Here is a 17,637-nt window from a genome sequence, read left to right on the forward strand (position 1 = left end):
GTCTCTTACACCGTATCTCTTTGCAGGTTCATCCAGCAGCCAGCCTGGTTCTGAATCAGAGCCTCCTCAGGAGCCACACGTTCCCCGCCAGCCTCTGCTTCCCCCCAAAAGACCTCCCTCCACTTCCCAGGAAGCAAATGAACCGCAGGGAAAGGATCCCCCACCTGCCAGCAGCACTGCAAAAACTGACCCCTCCACCGCAGCCCCCGCTGTGACAAAGACTGTTATTTCCACTGCTGCCCCCTCCCCAGCCCCCAGGACTCTGCCCCCTGTTCTCACCAGTACCAACACTACTGCTCCTACGAGTACAACCAGCACAGCCCCTGCCAAACAGCCTCCTGTCCCCCCACCCAAACCCACCAACAGGAACAGCAGCTCCGTGATAGGTAAGTGCTTCTGAAGCTGCTGCAGTGGGCGTTCTCAAGCCTTCCCTCTGAGAATCTCTTCCTTTTGCGAGGAAATGTGTTTTATTGTGGTGCAGAGGATGATTTGTTGTGATTGTTGGGTAGTTTTTCCCCAAAGCAGCCCAGCCTGAACTTGAAAGGGTTTAACACGTGCTGGAGCAGTGTCATTAGCAGAGCATCCTGCCATAAGACATCCAGTGTGTCAAACATGCACTCCTCCAGCATTACCTGCAGGAGGGAATCCCTGCCTGCTTTGGGGTGGTGCAAGGAGAGGCCGTTTTAAGATTGTCTTTAAATACTGATGCTTCGCTCAGAGCTGAGATTCATCTGTGGACAGCGGGGACTGGTGGCTGGCGTGTGAGATTTGGGCTGTGCAGGGCTGTAGTCGATGAGAATCAATGCTTTTAGCATCAGTTAAAAGAAAATCCACTGCATGCTGAGCAACGTGTGCTATGGCTGGTGTGCCAGGTGCTGGGTCGGGGTGGTTCAGACTTACTGGTTATACTCAGGTCTGTGATAAGGTATTGCCATGTCAGTCACGAGTCCTGTGTCCTGTCCCACGGATGAGTGCTCTTGTGCAATTCAAGCTGAATGTTCATACTTTGAGCTCTTTAATTCTTCAGCTTTCCAAGGAGGTGGTTTGGGGAGGGCTTCTTAAAGATGAGTGAGGGTATGGGGAGGGCTTCTTAAAGCACAGCGAGGTCCTGCTCTGTTCAGGAGTTTTACAGGCCTTAAAGGTGCAGCCAACACTGCTGGGATAAATGAGACAACTTCAATCTGAGTGATAAGCTGCTGTGTGTCACAGCCCTGCCGACCTTTGGGCTGGGTCAGCTAGTGCAGGTTAGCAGGGAGGCTCCTGGGCCCATCAGTGAGACACATCTGCAGTGCTATCACAGAAACTGGAGGCGTTACCCAGGTGTGGTTGGGGAGGCAGTGCTGGGAGCCTGCCTGGTGTGAAGTAGCCTGAGCTCAGAGCACAGGCTGCATCCCTCCATTCTCTTTGGGGCTTCTTGCTCTAGCAGGTTTTACAAGCAACCTTGGTATGGTATTAAACACTCCTGTATGCCAGACCAGCTTGATTAGTCTGACCGTGCCTGAGAGCTTGATGAAATACTTTCTTGTTTTCTTTAAGCTGCTTGCACACATCAGAGGTGGTATTTGAAATGCCCCGGTGCTAATTGCAGGAGGCTCTTGTGGTACAAAAAATGTGGCTGAAGACAGCAGTCTGTCTAACCTGTGCTCAGCCCCAGCCCTCTCCCAGCTGCAGAGGCGAAGAGGGGAGCAGCTGGCCCTGGGTGCAAATGCAGATGCAGAGGTTTTGCAGCTCTCTGCAGGGCTGTGCTTTCCCTGCATCATGGGCAGGAACTGCAGTGTGCGTGCTGTCACTGCAGTGCAAGCCTTGTTATGTTGCTGTGGATCAACAGCAGCAGTAGAATTGGCTTTGGGAGCTCTCTGCTGGTCTCTGGTGCTGTGACTCCAGGCATGCAGGAGCTGAAAGCAAGGCTCAGAGCTGGGGCAGCAGCTGTTGGTTGATACAGGGGGCTCTGCTCATAGAGGGGATGCTTTGAGTGGCACCTGACCCTTCTCCATCTCCTCTTCCTTCTGCCAACCACTCTGTCCCTTTCAAAACCTGTCTTTCCTTTCCTGAGAGTGACTGGAGCCCTGGAGCTGAGGCTGACGGGAGCTGAAGGCACTCGGTGTTTTGCACAACCTGACTCTTAATCTACAAGAGGAAAGTCGAAAAATGCAAAACATCCCAAAAATGTGCTCACCTCTCTGCAGCTATGCAGCCTTATCTCAGCGCAGCGCTCCCTGCTCGCAGCACCCTCTTGTGGTTCCTCCAGCCCCTTCTTAGGGCCACCACTCTGACACGTCGGTGTCCCTGGGCTGGGTCTGGCAGGTGAGGGGACAGGAGGAGAGCGCTTTGCTTCCTGCAGCTCTGCTGACTTTTGCCTTCAGGTGAGATTTCCCCAGAGCTGTTGAATATTCGAAGGTTGTGTTAACACAGGTGGAGTCTGGGGTGCCATGGTTGTCTCAGATCCCTTTGCAAACAGAATACAGCCACAAAGTGCTCTGCGTACCTTGGCTGAGGCTGAGCTGGATCAGGTCGAGCTCCATCTGCTGTCACTGGAGGGCTGCTGCTGTTTTCCCGACGCAGCAGTTTGTCCAGACCTCTCCCAGCCCGCTTGATTCTGGCTGCTCTCCCAAGTCTCACCTTTGCTGCAGGAAGGACGAACTAGAGGCTTGCAATCTGCTCATTTCTGGCACCTGAGTGTTTTGCTGTGCTTGTTCCACGCTAGCAAATGGAATCTGGCAAAAACACCCTTTGTATTTCTTTTGTTTTCAGCGGAACTTTCTCAAGCAATAAACAGTGGCACAGGCTTGTCCAAGCCTTCCCCTCCTCTCCCACCGAAGAGAGGCGTCCTGCCTACCAACCCACCGGAGGCAGCGCTCCCCTCCAAGCCCCCAGGTGACCGGACAGTGACAGCGAGCCGCCCCACACTGCTGCCGATGCACATGGCACCCACGTACCCACCTCCCTCACCATCCCCACCGCTGCCCACACACATCCCTCCGGAGCCTCCACGCATGGCCCTGCCCAACTCCACCCCTATCTTGGATGCCCCCCGCTCCCTAGAACTGCCCAAGGAGGCCCCCCCTCCTCTCAAAGACTTCAGGTCCCTGGAGGTGTCGAAGCGGACGGCAGAGCAAGGCTTTGGCGAACCTCCTGGGCTGCCCCGTCTGCCCCAAATCCCTCTGCACATCCGGATCCAGCAGGCCCTGGCCAGTCCCCTGCCCGTCACCCCCCCTGCCGAGGGCTCTCACAGAGCTCACTCTCTGCTCTTTGAGAACGATGGCTTCGGGGAAGACAACGGCACGCTGGGCAGGACGAGGTCCCTACCGGTCACCATCGAGATGCTGAAAGTGTGAGTAGCTCTGTTGCATGGTGATGGTCCACAGCAAGGCACAGTGATGGTTCACAGCAAGGCACAGTGATGGTTCACAGCAAGGCACGCTGCTCTCACTGCTGTGATGGTATGAGCCTGTGTGCTGGGCTGGCTGCTTTGTTTGCAGCCATTTTGCCTGTTGGCTGAATCCATTTCAGTCTCTTAGGAACCTGATACATCTTCTCATGAAATTAACCCTGATTCTGGAATTTCATCACTCACAAAGGGAAATGTATTCCAGAGTACAAGCGTAGGCTGATGCCAGGAATCTGGCCTGTCTTTAATTGCACTAAGACAAAACAAGGTCCTGGATTTAATCCATTTTGTGGCCTGCTTAGTCTTTCCTTTTGCCAAACAGAAGTGGGAGAAGGGCCGTCGTGTGTTATAATAGAGTTGAACTCGAAAGTCCCAGGGCTGGGTAGTGAGAGGGCTGTTTTTCTGCAGTGTCGCTGTCCTCTACTCTGTGCTCTGGGGAGAGGGGATGGTGGGGGATCACAAGGCTGGGGCTGCTCCTCCTGCTCAGCTTCCTGGGTTCCCCACTGTCCTGCCTTCAGTGGGCTGAGTGGAGCCAACAGGGCATTATCAGTGGGGTATGCTAAGAAATATAATAATGTGCTTCTCGTTAGTCCAGACGATGAGGAAGAGGAAGAGGAGGACCAGGAAGAGGAGCAGAATTCAGGCCCACGTGTGTATATCGGGGACACGCCATCCATCACCGTCATCCCAATGCTGGTGCCCCAGGTCCTGCCAGAGGAGCAGGAGGGAGAGGAAGGGATGAGTGACTCTGACTCGGAGGGGCCCATCCTGTACAAAGATGATGAGGAGGATGAGGAAGAAGATGAAAGCCATAACAGTAAGGCTTTGACATTGCAGCTGTCCTTTTTTTTTCCTCTGCTGAGTTCGTGCCTGGCTGTATTGAGCTCGGTATCAAAGAGCAGTTCACACAGCACTTCAAAGCAGCTGGCTCTTGGTTTCATGCTGCACCGCATGTCCTCTCCCCTACCTTTTCAAAGCCTATGGCAGCCAAACCTGTACACTCATCTGACAAGATGCTCCCACACCAGCTGCAGGTTGCTGATCCCCCTCCAGCTGCAGGCAACCTGTGCTGTCCCACCCCTTCAGCTGGAAGGGCATTGCACAGGGATGCTGGCTGTTGCTGTAGTGATCAGACCCAGCAAGTTGGGAGCTGTAGTGAGCTGGGAAAGCAATCCCTAGGGGAAGCACAACTGCCAGTGGCTCCTTTCACTGTTCTCAAGCACTGCAGTCTTCAGTCCCATCCTATCCCTCTCCCACTCTGCAGGCACGCTGGCTAACAAGGTGAAGAGGAAAGACACGCTAGCTATGAAGCTGGGGAACACCACCACAGTGCAGGAAGAAAAGATTGTCTTCCCTCGGAAAAGCAAAGAGGAGTGGAATGAAATTCGGCAGCAGATCGGGACGACGCTGATCAGGTACAAGGAATGGAATGGAGGAGGGTGGTGTGTCTGAACCACGGGCACGAGCTGCTGCTTGTCTAAGCAGCCTCTGCTGGAGCATGGCAGGTGGCTGGGCAGTGCTGCTGGGTCAGGGCTGGAGGCTCAGTGCTGCTTTTCCCTCAGTTACCAAGGCTGGAAGTCTCTCCTGGAGCAGAGCACTTGAGTAATGTCTCCTAACAGGGCTGTTTACAGATGTTAAATGCGTTGGGAGGGGAGAATCTCAAGGACTACAGTAATATCACTGCTGTAAAATACAGTTGACATATAAAGATGTGAACAGCTGTGTGCTGCGTGCTGATGCTCGGGCTGTTGATATTCCAGCCTCTGTCTGCTTGTCTGCACTGAGAAGTTGTCCCTGAGCTTTTGAGGGGCCACAGCGCCTTCCTCACTTGGGCCTGTGGGTGAGCTGCTGTTGGAGTGGAGGGGAGTTGAGCCTGAAGCAGGACAGCAGTGGCTGGTGGTCTTTGAACCAGACTGATGGATGAGCAGATAACACATTATGCACTTGTCATGCTTTTCTTTAGGCGACTGAGTCAGAGACCCACAGCAGAAGAACTGGAGCAGAGGAACATACTTCAGCGTGAGTAGCACAGCTCTAGTGGCTCCAAGTGGTAAAAGAAAAGCTGCCTTGTTTTGCATCTGACATTCTAGTCCAAGTGTATGTGGAGTCTGCTTGAAATGTAGCCATGGAGGTCTGCGCTTTGCTTACATCGCTGTACTAAAGCCATAGCAGGGATAGCACACAGTCCAGTTCAAAGCATCCCGTTATGGAAAGGCCGTCCACCCCCTGACAGCTCAGGGAAAGGTGTGCAGATTGATTAAGACTGCTCTGAAATGGCACAGCAAAGTTTTTGTTTGGACTGTTTGTCTTTGTGGCTCAGACATTACAGCATTGTACTGCATGATCCAAAAAGTTCATTGTTCAGTGAGCGCTGTTTCTTTTGGCCATACCCTCTACTGCAAAAGCTTTAAATAAACATATTGGGGAAAGGGAAACATCAGTTCAGGAAGCTTTACATATTTATCTGCGCTGCTTTTCTCTTCAAAACTCTTCCTATAATAGCTTTGGGGAGGAGTAATCTGCAAAGTGGTTCTGAGGGTACGGCCATTAATCTTAAATACACAGAGAGCTGGGGAGAATGACTCATTCACGCTGTGTCAAGGCCCACCAGACCACTGTCATTGAGCGGGGTGTTGCTAAGCAAAGGTATTAACGGAAGGTGCTTTTCAAAGCCTGTGATGCTAACAGGAAAACAACCTTTGTTTGTTTTTTCCACTTGGCAGCGAAAAACGAAGCTGACCGTCAGGCTGAGAAGAGAGAGATCAAACGCAGGCTGACCAGAAAGGTACTGCTGGCTCTCGTGCTGCGTTGGCCATCTGGCAGAGCTGTCGGGGTTGGTGGTGGCCGTGAGGTGCCTGGCTGTGGGTGAAGTCACGGGGCTGTTGTGTAATTGTCCCCAGTGCCCTCTGACCGCGGTGACTTTGGAATGCGGGTTGTCAGAGCTCTTGGCACCACAAACAGGTTTGGCGCTGACAGATTTGAGCTGGCATCAAGTGTAACAAGCTAGATGAGGACTCAATTTGGCACCTGGTACTTGAAAGGGATGCCGGCCTGTCCATAGAACTATCATTCAGTGGCTGTGATGTTCACATCAGGCTCCTCAAAATCCATTTCCAAACAGCTGGAGAGAAGTTGTGCAGAGAAACAGCTGCTTTAGCTATGGTGCCCAGGTTGCACACTGCTGTTACTCAGTGCTGGGGAAGAGCTTCCCATGAATGCCAGTGTCATGGTGAGCAGGAGCTCGGTTTTGTGGCCCAGGACCAGTGAGGGAACTGCTCTTTGCCGTGCATGGTGTGACTGGTACTGAGCTGCTCTGGGGACAAGGCACAAACTATTTTCATTCTTGTCTTCAGCTTAGCCAAAGGCCTACAGTAGCAGAGCTGCAGGCCAGGAAGATCCTGAGGTTCAACGAGTATGTGGAAGTAACTGATGCTCAAGACTATGACCGGAGAGCAGATAAGCCATGGACAAAGCTTACACCTGCTGACAAGGTAACGGGGAGTGCCCTGGCCCAGGGGAAGGGCAGGGAGTTAGAGCAGATGTCCCAAACAAAAGGGTGAGAGCCAAGGTGTGAATTGCTTGTTCTTTCCACCTCTGGCACCCCCACTTACTACCACCAGTTTGGTATGGGGACTGCCCAGCCCTGGTTGCAGAGGAGGTGGAGCAGATTAAACAGCCTGGTGTGAAGTGACTGCGAAAGGTGGGAGTGGCTGCTGCAATCTGAGCTTCTTTCTTTACCAAAAGATACTGAGGGATTCAGGCTTATGTGTAAGATCTGCTGTAACTCTTCCCTTTACCAGCAAGAGGCGATACAGATCAGCCCAGAGCAGGAATGCCGGAGCCACAGCGCCTCCCTGCCATATCTGAAACTCACTTAAAATGGGGGATAGGAGATAACAGGAGATTACAGCTCTCACTCTTCTCTTGCAGGCTGCCATCAGGAAGGAGCTAAACGAGTTTAAGAGCTGTGAAATGGAAGTCCATGAGGAGAGCAAGCAGTTCACACGGTGAGTGAGCACATACCATTACAGTGCCTATAGTACCAACCTTAGCAGGGTGTGCTGTACCTCCTCAAGGATCATGGAATGCTGAGATTCTGCTTTTAGGCTCTATATGTCCTGCTTATCAAGGAAAAAGACAGAAGTAAAATGTGCATCGTGCCCCCCATGGCTGAGCTGTGTTAGCAGAGCACAAGAGCTTTGTAAGGCAGAGATGAAAACTTTGGATGTTAACAGCTTTTTTGCAGTTGGTAATGCTTCAATCAGTGCTTAACCCAAGTTCCAAGGGTGACACTGGCTTTTTCACTTGGCTTTTAGGTACCACCGACCATAACCTTCCAAGAGGGAACAAGAGACCCAAGATGCCTGGAAGTTCTCTGCATCCCTCACCTGGGCAATACAGCGAGGGCACAACCTCGACTCTTCCAAGATTTGCCTTCAAAACGTATCCAGCAAAGGGCTTTCAGCCAGGGAAGGGGGATCCTGTCTGAATGTAGCATTTCACTGGAACAAACACGTCTCGAGTGCCATCAGGCTGGAACTGAACACTATACCTCGTGCAGCTCAGCAGTAAGCCTCTCTTCTGGCTCCAGCATCCCTGCCAGAATGCACACACACAAGCAAAACGGTTCCTTCCCCAGCTTCCTGTGGTGCCAGGCCCAGTTCTCAGCTGCACATATTGTGAGCAACCCCTTTGATTCTTCTTCCTTACCAAGAGGAGAAAAACCAGCTGGCAGCTCTGGTGCTGTTGAGCCAAGGAATGGAGGGCAGATGTACTAGGAGACACGTGTGTAGAGTTACTGGTGCAGACGCTGTCCTGGCAGACAACTGCCATCAGCCTTGTTATTTTCTGGCTTTGCTTCCGTCTGTTGTTACCTTTCATGTCCTGAATCACTACTGACCAACGGTTTGTTGTCCTGGAAGGGAATTGTATAGAAATTAACAGATGCTGCGTCTTTTTGGTTTCGTTTTGTAAAAAAAAACCCAGAAAAATGAGCAAAAAAAAGAAAACACAGAGGTATAAAACATTCCCTCCCCACTCTCTCACGCTCGCTGTGATGTTAATGGATCTCATGGAGGTTAATTGTGCTCATAGAACCCAGAAATGACTGTTGCCTTTAAGAACTCTTTGATTTGGGGAAGCTGTGACAGCAGTCAGTGCTTTCCATCGCAGCTTCCTCTCAGCTCTTTGGGTTATTTTTTACTCTCCCAAATCAGGGTTGAATTTGCCTTGTCTCATTTTATTTTTTTTTTTACAAGCAAAAAACCTACTGGAAACTTGATATTGATCACTGTGTGAGTGGGAGCTTTAAGAAGTGACCTTAAATCGTTCATACAAACTCACCTTATGGCACTGAGCGTGAAGGGACGATCGCAGCACTGTGGGAAGGCCTCACTGTGGGAAGGCCTCACTGCGCCAAGGCCTGAGGTAGGCCGCGGCCCTCACAGCTTCCCCGTGTACAGAACGGGCTGTAGACTACAATCGCGTTGTATATCTGTCTCCTCAAACAGATTTTAATTATTGAATAAAAGTATTTTAGGAGCTTTGGCTTTTTTTTTTTTATCGTGTTTAAGCCGCCCGGTTGCGTTTCGGGCACCATCTTTGAGCGCGTGTAGAGACGAACACAACCGCCCTTCCCGCCTTCCCGCCGTTCCCGCCCTTCCCGCTCACACCGAGCAGCCAATCACCGCGCTGTGCACACGGCCCGCGCGTTCCGCTCACTGCGCCTGCGCAATTAGGCCACGCCCACCCCTCACTGTATAAATAGCGGCGCAGCGCGGACCTCGCTCTCTTCTGGCGGCGGACGGCGGCGTGAGCAGGTGGGTGGTAGGGGGAGGTGGGCGGGGTGCGGCCTAGTCTGGCCTTGCTTTCCTTTGTGTCCATGCAGCCTGTTTTCTGTTTTATTTCCTACTTGTGATGGTTGGTAGGGCCCACACTCCCGGCTCAGCCGGCCCTCACAAGCGTTGTTCTCCCCTAGGCCGGCTGGTCGTGCTGCACTGCGGCCTAACCCCGCCCGTTGCCGCTGTGAGTATCGCTGCGCTCCGCTTGTATGGATGGAAACGGGGCCGGATGGGGGGGATGACACACATACACAGCCAGGACCCAACGAGGGCACCCGGAGAAGTAGCTCTCTCTCGGCTCTGTCCGCGTGGCGCACGGGAGCGTAGGCCTGAGGGCCCGAGACGTATATTCCCCTTCCACATCGTTGGAGAACAAGCCGGGCCTCGTGCCTGCAGCCTGCATATTCCTACTGCTTCTCTGAGCCCGTCGGGCAGTGACAGAGGAGATAAACCATGCAGGAAACATCCGTACAGAGCGGCTGTGGGGCACATTGGGGGCTATGGGTTGGCTGTGGGGAACATTGGAGGCTATGGGTTGGCTGTGGGGCACATTGGGGGTTATGGGATGGCTGTGGGGTACATAGGGGGGTGGGGGGGGTTGGCTGTGGGGCACATTAAGGGGTGGAGGGGCTGTGGGTCAGCCCCATAGCGCTGTGTGGGGTGGAGGGCTGGAATACTGGGGTTGGGGGGGTGGCAACATGCAATGGGAGCACGTAAAAACCATTTGGGGCTTGGAAGTAATGAGGTTTTCTTGATGCTTTTGTTAATGCAGATGCTGGAGGTCCGTAGTTAAACGGCAGCAGCTGAGTCTGTGATGGTGAGTATGAACTGAGCACAGCGTGTGAGTGACCACAAATAGATGGATGATGGATGTGAGTGGCATCCAGGCTGCTCAGTGGAGGTTGGAGCAGCGTGGAATGGGGGGGGGGGGGGGGGGGGGGGTCAGGTCTTGGTGCTTCGTGCTGCTCCCTGCTGCTCCATTGCCCCCCGAGCGGTGTTGATCGATCCAGGGGGGCCCCTCATTGCAGCTGGGGGTGGTGTGAGGTGCCTTGTATCAGCTGGGACCTGCAGGTCTTTATATACAACGTGTGTGCTCCTGCAGCCATCAAGGGGGCTGAGAAACGAGAGGCTGAGGAAGGAAGGAGCATTGGTGGGGGGTGAGGGGCTACAGCTGGGGGGGGGGTTGTTGTGTGTCCACATGGGGAGCTCTGGATTCCTTCTGTGTTTTATCTGTGCCTGCCAAATAAATGATTTTAAAACGCTGCCGTGTGGTTATTTCCTGTGCTGTGGGTCATCCTGTGTATGGGGGGGGGGGCTCCAGCAACACTGAATAAGTGAAGTTTTTCGGGCTCTGTGTGTGGTTGGGTTGCCCACCCCTCATTGGGGCTGTACTGGGAGCTCGGTGCCGTTTGCAAGCAGTGCTGTGGGGCTGAATGGACTCTATGGGGTAGCAGTGCTGTGGGGCTGAATGGACTCTATGGGGTGAGGGGGTGTTGGGCCTTAAGGCTAAAAAGCGATTCCTGCTGAGCGTACTTAGGCGTTGTTTCCCTCTGTTAAGTGAAGGACTTAACGGCTGCTTTTATCCCCGTTGGCTGCTTTTATCGGACCGTTGAACGTTCGGAACCGGACCGTGAGTAGCTTTGGTTGATGGGAAGGTTCCCTACGTGGTTCGGGGAGCAGCAGCCCGGCTGTAGTACTGGGAATAGGGGGGATGTGGGATGGGAAATGGGACAGGGGGAAGAAGGAGCTTGGGGAAGGGGTTGTTGAAGGGGGTCTTGGTGGGGGGGGGTGAAGGGGAACCGACCCCTGTGGAAAGGGGGTTGAAGGGGCGATGAGGTGAGATACCGGCCGGTTATTGAGGGTCTTAGCTCGCGGTGTTGGGGGCTTTTTAGGCTCCTCAATGCGAAGATCCCCCCGGGCTGGGAGGGCCGCTCCCGTGCCCCGAGGAGGCGGCGCCGGTGCCCGTTACCAGCAGGGGGCGCTGTGCCGCCCGCCGCGCCTCGGCGCATGCTCGGGGCCGGGAGCGACGGCGGCGGCGGAACGGAGGAGGTGGGTGCGCGGATATGGGGGGGGCGGGGGGGCACGGAATGGGGCTGGGGGAGGGGGGTGGGATAAAGGGGAAAAGGGGGAGGGGTCCGTATGGCCGTGCTGCTCCCGGAGCCGCTCGGTTCGTCCGCTGGTGCTTGGAACAGGCCGGGCCTGCGCGGCACCACGTGGGGTGGGGAAGTGGTGGAGTTTGGGGGGGGGGGAGGTAAGCGGGAAGTTCGAATCTGCGGCCCCACGCGTGTCCGGCGCTTCATTCAGCGGGTGGGTGCATTAAGCTGGCCCCATAAAGCTGACCCTATTAGACTGACCCTATAAAGCTGGCCCTATTAGACTGGCCCTATTAAGCTGGCCCCATAAAGCTGGCCCCATTAACCCTCGCAGCCCCCCCGGCCCCTTCCCTACACCGTGCGGTGCTGGATGGGATCGGGATGTGGGATGTACCCAGGGAGCTTCCACGTCCCCAGCCATGGTGGGACACCATAGTGGGACACCGGACATGGCCCCGTTCTGCAGCTCCACGTGGGGTCGTTTCACGGTGGGATATAAAGGTGAGAGTGATGTGTGTTCTCTTAAAGCTGGAGGACAGATCGGAGGCTGAGTCCGGACGTGGTGCTGTAACACAGTGAGAGCCGGGCTGGGGACAAGCAGGGTTTGTGTCCAGCACAGCCGACCAACAGCTGCAGCTCAGCACCCTGCGGGCTGGGCAAGGCCTGAACAGAGCAGCTTTCATTGCTCACATCCATCCGACATGTCTGCGAAACGTGGTGCCAAGAAAAGCCTCGTGTTGGAGAAGTCTCCTGAAAGGAAGAAACTCAAAGGTAACGCAACCCCACGGGGGGCTCCTCATCCCCCTCCATCATAACCCCATGGGGGGCTTCTCATCCCCCTCCATCACAACCCTATGGGGGCTTCTCATCCCCCTCCATCACAACCCCAGGGAAGCCTCTCATCCCCCTCCATCACAACCCCACAGGGGGCTTCTCATCCCCTTCCATCACAACCCTATGGTGGGCTTCTCATCCCCCTCCATCACAACCCCAGGGCAGCCTCTCGTCCCCCTCCATCACAACCCCACGGGGGGCTTGTCATCCCCCTCCATCACAACCCTATGGGGGCCTTCCCATCCCCCTCCATCACAACCCCACGGGGGGCTTCTCATCCCCCTCCATCACAACCCCACGGGGGGTTCCTCATCCCCCTCTGTTTTCCCATCTGTCCTTTCTGCCCTCAGTCTGCCACCCGTCACATCGCACTCAGCCCGGCCTGGTGCTCGTATTGGGTCAGGGGGACGTCGGACAGCTGGGCCTGGGGCAAGATGTGATGGAGAGGAAGAAGCCGGCCCTGGTGCAGCTGCCGGAGCTGATGGTGCAGGTGGAGGCAGGAGGGATGCACACCGTGTGCCTCAGCGAGACGGGCAAAGTGAGTGAGCTGTGGGGGCATGTGGGGGGCTGGGTGGGGGGCTGAGGGTCCCCTGTAAGCATAGGGAGCTCCAGGAGCAGGGGTTGAATCATGGCTGGGGCTGCAGCCTCCCTAAAGCTCCTGGGTGGTCTCTGTGGTGCCTTGGAAACATTGGGGTGTATGGGAGGGGGGGTAATTCAGCCTAGTGGGTCCCCTGGTTTCATGTGCTTCCATGTCCCATCATAACCACATCCCTCTCTTTATAGATCTACACCTTTGGTTGCAATGACGAAGGTGCCCTCGGGCGAGATACCACAGAGGAAGGCTCCGAGTGCAGCCCTGGAGCCGTGGAGCTGCAGGAGAGGGTGGTGCAGGTCTCAGCAGGGGACAGCCACACGGCTGCACTGACGGATGACGGCAGGGTGTTCATCTGGGGTTCATTCCGGGTACGTTGGCTGTGTGTGTTGGATGCTCTGCTGCTGGTTGCTGGGAGGTATCACTGACTCATATATGTGCACCCATCATCTCTTCTCCACCCAGGATAACAACGGGGTGATCGGGCTGCTGGAGCCCATGAAGAAGAGCACCATCCCTGTGCTGCTTGAGCTCAATGTGCCCGTTGTTAAGATTGCTTCAGGTCAGCAAAGGACCCCCACTGTTCAGCATTGGGTGAGGGGTGAAGGTCCGGAGGGTTCCTTCCCTATTTGCTGTGCTGAGCTGGGTGAAAGGATGGGCTGCTGTGTCTCTTGTAGCCCCTGTGGTGGTTTAAACTCAGATGGGATCAATGATTAACACGTTTAGCAGTTAGTTAGGAGTTATTATATAAGCTTTGGTTGGTTGAAAACGCTTTGCAGTTACTGCCCTGTCACAGCACAGGGTCAGGGCACTCACCCTCTTTAGATATAGGGAAGCCAAACAGAGCAGCCAGGGAGTTTGCCCAGGATCCAGGTGAGGTTGGGGGCTTCCTGTGCCTCTGAATGATGCTGTGAAAGCTTCCAATGGGGAACCTCCATCAGGAAGGGATCTGAGGTGTGTCAAGTGATCCAGAAGCCACAGAATCCTGGAAAGCTTGGACAGATGGGGTTTGGGATGTGGGATGTCCCCTTGGTGGGCTCTGCGGGGTGACTGCAGCACTTATATTCCATGTCTCCTTACAGGGAACGACCATTTGGTGATGCTGACGGTGGATGGTGAGCTGTTCACGTGTGGCTGTGGCGAGCAGGGCCAGCTGGGCAGGGTCCCTGCACTCTTCTCCAACCGAGGAGGACGGAAGGGGCTGCGTGAGTGGTTTTGGGGCTCAGGAACAATTGGGGTTGCAGAAAGCAGGTTGTGTCATTGGGCTCTGGGCAGAGCTTTGCTGAGGAGCAGAGACACCCTGTCTCTTCCTGGGCTGTTCGAGGGCTTGTTTGTCAATTGGTTGCTTAAATTCAGTGATCTGCAACTGAGAGGAGAGGAAAAGGGTGTAAATCATAAGCTCTCTTCTGATGCCTTGTTTCTCATCCCCAGAGCGCCTGCTGGTCCCCCAGCGTGTCCCTGTCAGAAGCAAAGGCAAAATGCGTTTCCAAGATGCCTTCTGTGGGGCTTACTTCACCTTTGCCATCACACGGGAAGGACACATCTATGGGTTCGGCCTCTCCAACTACCACCAGCTGGGTGAGTTTCATTTGCATCCCTGCGGTTCTCCCTACTTTGGTGGGGCTCCAGAATGGACCTGAGTCTACTGTGCATACCCAGTGCCCATTGCAGGAGCTGGAAAATCATGCTTGAGGCTCTGGGTTTGGTTCCCAACCCCTTCATTTGCTGGGCTGGGCTGTGTGAGTGGGGTCAGAGCCCTGTGAGGGTGGCTCAGTGCCTGATGTGCTGGGCTTTGTGCATCTCACCCTGCAGGGACCCAGGGCACCGAGCCCTGCTTCTCCCCACAGAACCTGACGTCCTTCAAGAACTCCACCAAGTCCTGGGTCGGGTTCTCTGGTGGGCAGCACCACACCATCTGCGTGGACTCGGAGGGTGAGCATTGGTGGGATGGAGGGGCTGCCAAGCAGAGTGGGGTTCCTTAGAATCCCAGTCCCTTATGGGGGAGAATTTGGGGTCAGGTTGAAATGCTGAAATACTCTGAGTCCCCCCCACAGTTCTGTATCTCACTGGGGAGCCCAGAGTCGAGGGTTTGCTGAGGGATGTGGGAGGGAGGAGTGATGCTCCCAGCTCCTGCATGGTCAGACCTGGGGCAGGAGGGGTCTGTCTGCAGCCCTCCAGCCTCCTGTGGTCCCTGCCCTCCTCACTTCACCACTCCTGCTCTCTCTGTCGTGCCCCAGGTAAAGCCTACAGCCTGGGCAGGGCTGAGTACGGCCGGCTGGGCCTCGGGGAAGGGGCAGAAGAGAAGAGCACACCCACTGTCATCCCAGACCTCCCCAACATCTCTTCTGTTGCATGTGGTGCATCGGTCGGCTATGCTGTCAGCACTGATGGTGAGTGCTGGGGGCCTCATCTACCTCTCCTAGGGCTCTGCCCATCCCATCCCTTCCCAGAGCTCCATCACACACTGGGTTGGGACCCAGCTCGTTCCCTATGCTGCTGCAGCCCCCAGGTAGCACCAGCCCAGGGGCAGCAGCTGCTCAATGTGTTTCTATGGGCACTGGACTGGGTTTGTCAGAGCCCAGTGGGGCTGGTCAGAGAACTGAGCCGTGGCCTTGCTTCTATGGGAGCTCTTTGTGGGCTGTATGCAGTGCCTGCAGCTGCAAGAAGGATTTGGTGTGGTGTGAGCACAGGCAGCACGTTGGTGTGTTTGCATTGCTGGCTTTAAGGCAGTCCATGCAATGAAACTGTGTTCTATGGGAGGCCCAGATGCCTCCTTCCTCCTCTTCCCCCCCTCTGGAACCCTTTGGTTCCCCCCTTGCCCAGCTCCAGATGCTGTTTCTACCCAAATCCCAAACTTGCATCACCTCCTTTGCAGGACGAGCATTCGCGTGGGGAATGGGCACCAACCACCAGCTGGGCACCGGCGAAGAGGAGGACGTCTGGAGCCCCGTGGAGATGACAGGGAAACAACTGGAGAACCGCCTGGTCCTGGCTGTGTCCAGTGGAGGCCAACACACAGCCCTGCTGGTCAAGGACAAGGCACGGAGCTGATGGCTCCATTGGGGCGCAGTGGGATCATGGAGCCCACAGGTGCCTCCTCCTGCCATCAGCCCCACCTCGGGCAGCTGCTTCCCAGCTCTGCTGTCTCCCAAACCACAATGGGGGAAGGCCGAGGTGTCTTCTCAGGTGCCCCGTCTTCTGTTTGTGTTGCCTTCCAGGTACCTGCACTGGGAAGGGAGATGCTGCGAGGATGGATTTTATACATTAAGTTATAGCAATAGTGAGGGGTTGGGGGTGGGGGGGGGGGAATTGGAAGCTGTGTGTGCTTGGGGCTGGTCAGGAGGCTGGGAGCTGTACAGCAGCTGATGCTGAATTTCTTTTTTAAAGCAAATGTAAAAAGTATTTTGGTTGATTGAAGAAGAGAGGGAAGGGGGGGAGGGGAAAAAAAAAATCTCTAGGCGTTTGGAATAAATAAGTTTTGATAAGTGCTGGGCTTCCCTCTGTGCTGAGCAGGATGGGCTGCTCTGTGGGGCTGCTCTGTGGGTCTCAGTGCTGAGTGATGCAGTGTGTGTGTGTGTGCAGCTGTGGGGTTCGGCCGCAGGATGGCAGCAGTGGGAGCAGAGCTGAGGGTGGCAGAGAGGATGGGAGGGTCCCTATGGGGTCCTGCTCACCCCGTGCTGTCCCTGACACCGCTGGGAGCTCGGGCAGAATGGAAGAGCCTGGAGTTGAGTGTTGAAGCTGATGGGTTGAATCATGGAGGTGTTTGTTTGGTGTTAATTAAGGAGCAGGTTCCTTAATGAGGCTGCAGTTTGGGCTGGGGGTTTGGTTGGGTGCTGTGTGGGGTTCGCTGCCCGCAGCCCTTTGCTCTGCACGTTTTAGGCTGGGAGGGATGAGCTCAGAGGTGCAATTAGGGCTGAGCATGAAGCTCTGCTCCTCCTCTCCCACCAGCACTGAGCAGGTTTGTGTCTGGACCCAGACATCACAGACATCATCCCTTATTGCCCAGCAAGGAGCCCATTCCCTACAAATCACCATCAACACGGGCTCACCCCAACCTAACGCTGCTCCTGGAGACCACCACCCTCCATTCAATGCTCCTCCATCACCCTGCATGACCTGCTGGGGGAACAGCTCCTTTCCTTGGGCCTGATTCCTGAGGAGGGGCTCATTTCCATAAACAGAGCTGTTATTTTTATACCCCTTCCAGCAAAAAATAGCAACCTCCCCCCCCCTCCCAACACACACACACACACACTTTGTGCTTTGCAGCCCTTCTCTGTGCCCGCTAACACTGCTGTGACACAGGGCTGGGGTGGATCCTTCCCATGTGCGTCTGCCCACGTCGCCTGGCTGCCCCTATTTATAGCTCAGAGATGTGGAGGGAGGTAATCAAGGGAGACGTGGGGACCCTTCGGGGGCTGTGCTGGGAAGGGGGGGGTGGAAGAAGGGGGTGGAAGGAGGGAGCTCCAGTCTGGGGGGGTTGGGGTTGGAATTAGGTCAGATGGGATTTGAGTTGGGATTGGGATGAGATTTAGGTTGGAGGTCGAGGTGGGTTTTGGGGTTGGGATTGGGATGAGGTCGAATGGGATTTGGGTTGAATGGGATGAGGTTGGGGTTGGGATTGAGTCTGAGTGGGATTAAGTTTGGGGATAAGTTAGGGGTGAGGTTGGGATGAGGTTGAATGGGGTTTGGGTTCGATAGGATGAGGTTGTGGTTGGGATTGAGTCTGGGTGGGATTAAGGTTGGGGATGGGTTAGGGGTGAGATTGAGATGGAGTTGAATGGGATTTAGGGTGGGGATGGGTTGGAGTCTGAATGGGTTGGGGTTGGAATTAGGATGGAATCAGATGGGATTTGGGTTGGGGGTGGGATTGGGATGGGGTTGAATGGG

At 55.0% G+C, this 17,637-nt stretch overlaps 2 protein-coding genes and 1 non-coding gene across 24 annotated transcripts in view; all 3 read left to right on the forward strand.

Annotated features, from left to right (window-relative positions):
* Window positions 1-8,929, forward strand: part of PHACTR4 (phosphatase and actin regulator 4) — a 32,764-nt gene extending 23,835 nt beyond the window's left edge. For all 17 annotated transcript variants that reach the window (XM_085518383.1, XM_085518384.1, XM_085518380.1 and 14 more), the window contains 9 exons: window positions 27-386; window positions 2,752-3,331; window positions 3,979-4,205; window positions 4,653-4,803; window positions 5,352-5,407; window positions 6,112-6,173; window positions 6,742-6,879; window positions 7,319-7,395; window positions 7,705-8,929. In XM_085518383.1, coding sequence (XP_085374509.1) covers window positions 27-386; window positions 2,752-3,331; window positions 3,979-4,205; window positions 4,653-4,803; window positions 5,352-5,407; window positions 6,112-6,173; window positions 6,742-6,879; window positions 7,319-7,395; window positions 7,705-7,720 — 1,667 coding nt within the window. In that variant the 3' untranslated portion in view covers window positions 7,721-8,929. The remainder of the gene's footprint in view (window positions 1-26; window positions 387-2,751; window positions 3,332-3,978; window positions 4,206-4,652; window positions 4,804-5,351; window positions 5,408-6,111; window positions 6,174-6,741; window positions 6,880-7,318; window positions 7,396-7,704) is intronic.
* Window positions 8,930-9,176: 247 nt separating this feature from the next.
* RCC1 (regulator of chromosome condensation 1) lies at window positions 9,177-16,232 on the forward strand. 6 transcript variants are annotated; one of them, XM_085518393.1, is made up of 14 exons: window positions 9,177-9,207; window positions 9,366-9,412; window positions 10,001-10,045; window positions 10,787-10,858; window positions 11,121-11,277; window positions 11,850-12,092; window positions 12,506-12,693; window positions 12,939-13,118; window positions 13,213-13,309; window positions 13,830-13,952; window positions 14,179-14,325; window positions 14,560-14,679; window positions 14,985-15,137; window positions 15,623-16,232. In XM_085518393.1, the coding sequence occupies exons 6-14, from the start codon at window positions 12,023-12,025 to the stop codon at window positions 15,796-15,798; spliced, it is 1,254 nt and encodes a 417-aa protein (XP_085374519.1). In that variant the 5' UTR covers window positions 9,177-9,207; window positions 9,366-9,412; window positions 10,001-10,045; window positions 10,787-10,858; window positions 11,121-11,277; window positions 11,850-12,022; the 3' UTR covers window positions 15,799-16,232. The 6 variants fall into 6 exon arrangements, with proteins under 6 accessions (XP_085374519.1, XP_015739008.2, XP_085374521.1 ...); XM_015883522.3 differs by lacking the exon at window positions 11,121-11,277; XM_085518395.1 differs by lacking the exon at window positions 11,121-11,277 and having other exon boundaries at window positions 10,792-10,858.
* Window positions 9,491-9,696, forward strand: LOC116654362 (small nucleolar RNA SNORA73 family). The gene has a single exon (XR_004309558.1). It is a non-coding gene; the product is annotated as a small nucleolar RNA SNORA73 family (small nucleolar RNA).
* Window positions 16,233-17,637: the final 1,405 nt, after the last annotated feature.

This window comes from Coturnix japonica, chromosome 17 (assembly GCF_054131305.1).
Source record: "Coturnix japonica strain WE chromosome 17, WE-NBRP24, whole genome shotgun sequence".
Classification (NCBI taxonomy): Eukaryota; Metazoa; Chordata; class Aves; order Galliformes; family Phasianidae; genus Coturnix; species Coturnix japonica.

Coding starts and splice junctions, on each gene's coding strand:
- RCC1 (XM_085518397.1), top strand. CDS start 12,023: ATGTCTGCGAAACGTGGTGCCAAGAAAAGCCTCGTGTTGGAGAAGTCT. Junction 12,694..12,938: donor GCCTCAGCGAGACGGGCAAA/GTGAGTGAGCTG, acceptor CTCTCTTTATAG/ATCTACACCTTTGGTTGCAA. Junction 15,138..15,622: donor CTATGCTGTCAGCACTGATG/GTGAGTGCTGGG, acceptor CCTCCTTTGCAG/GACGAGCATTCGCGTGGGGA.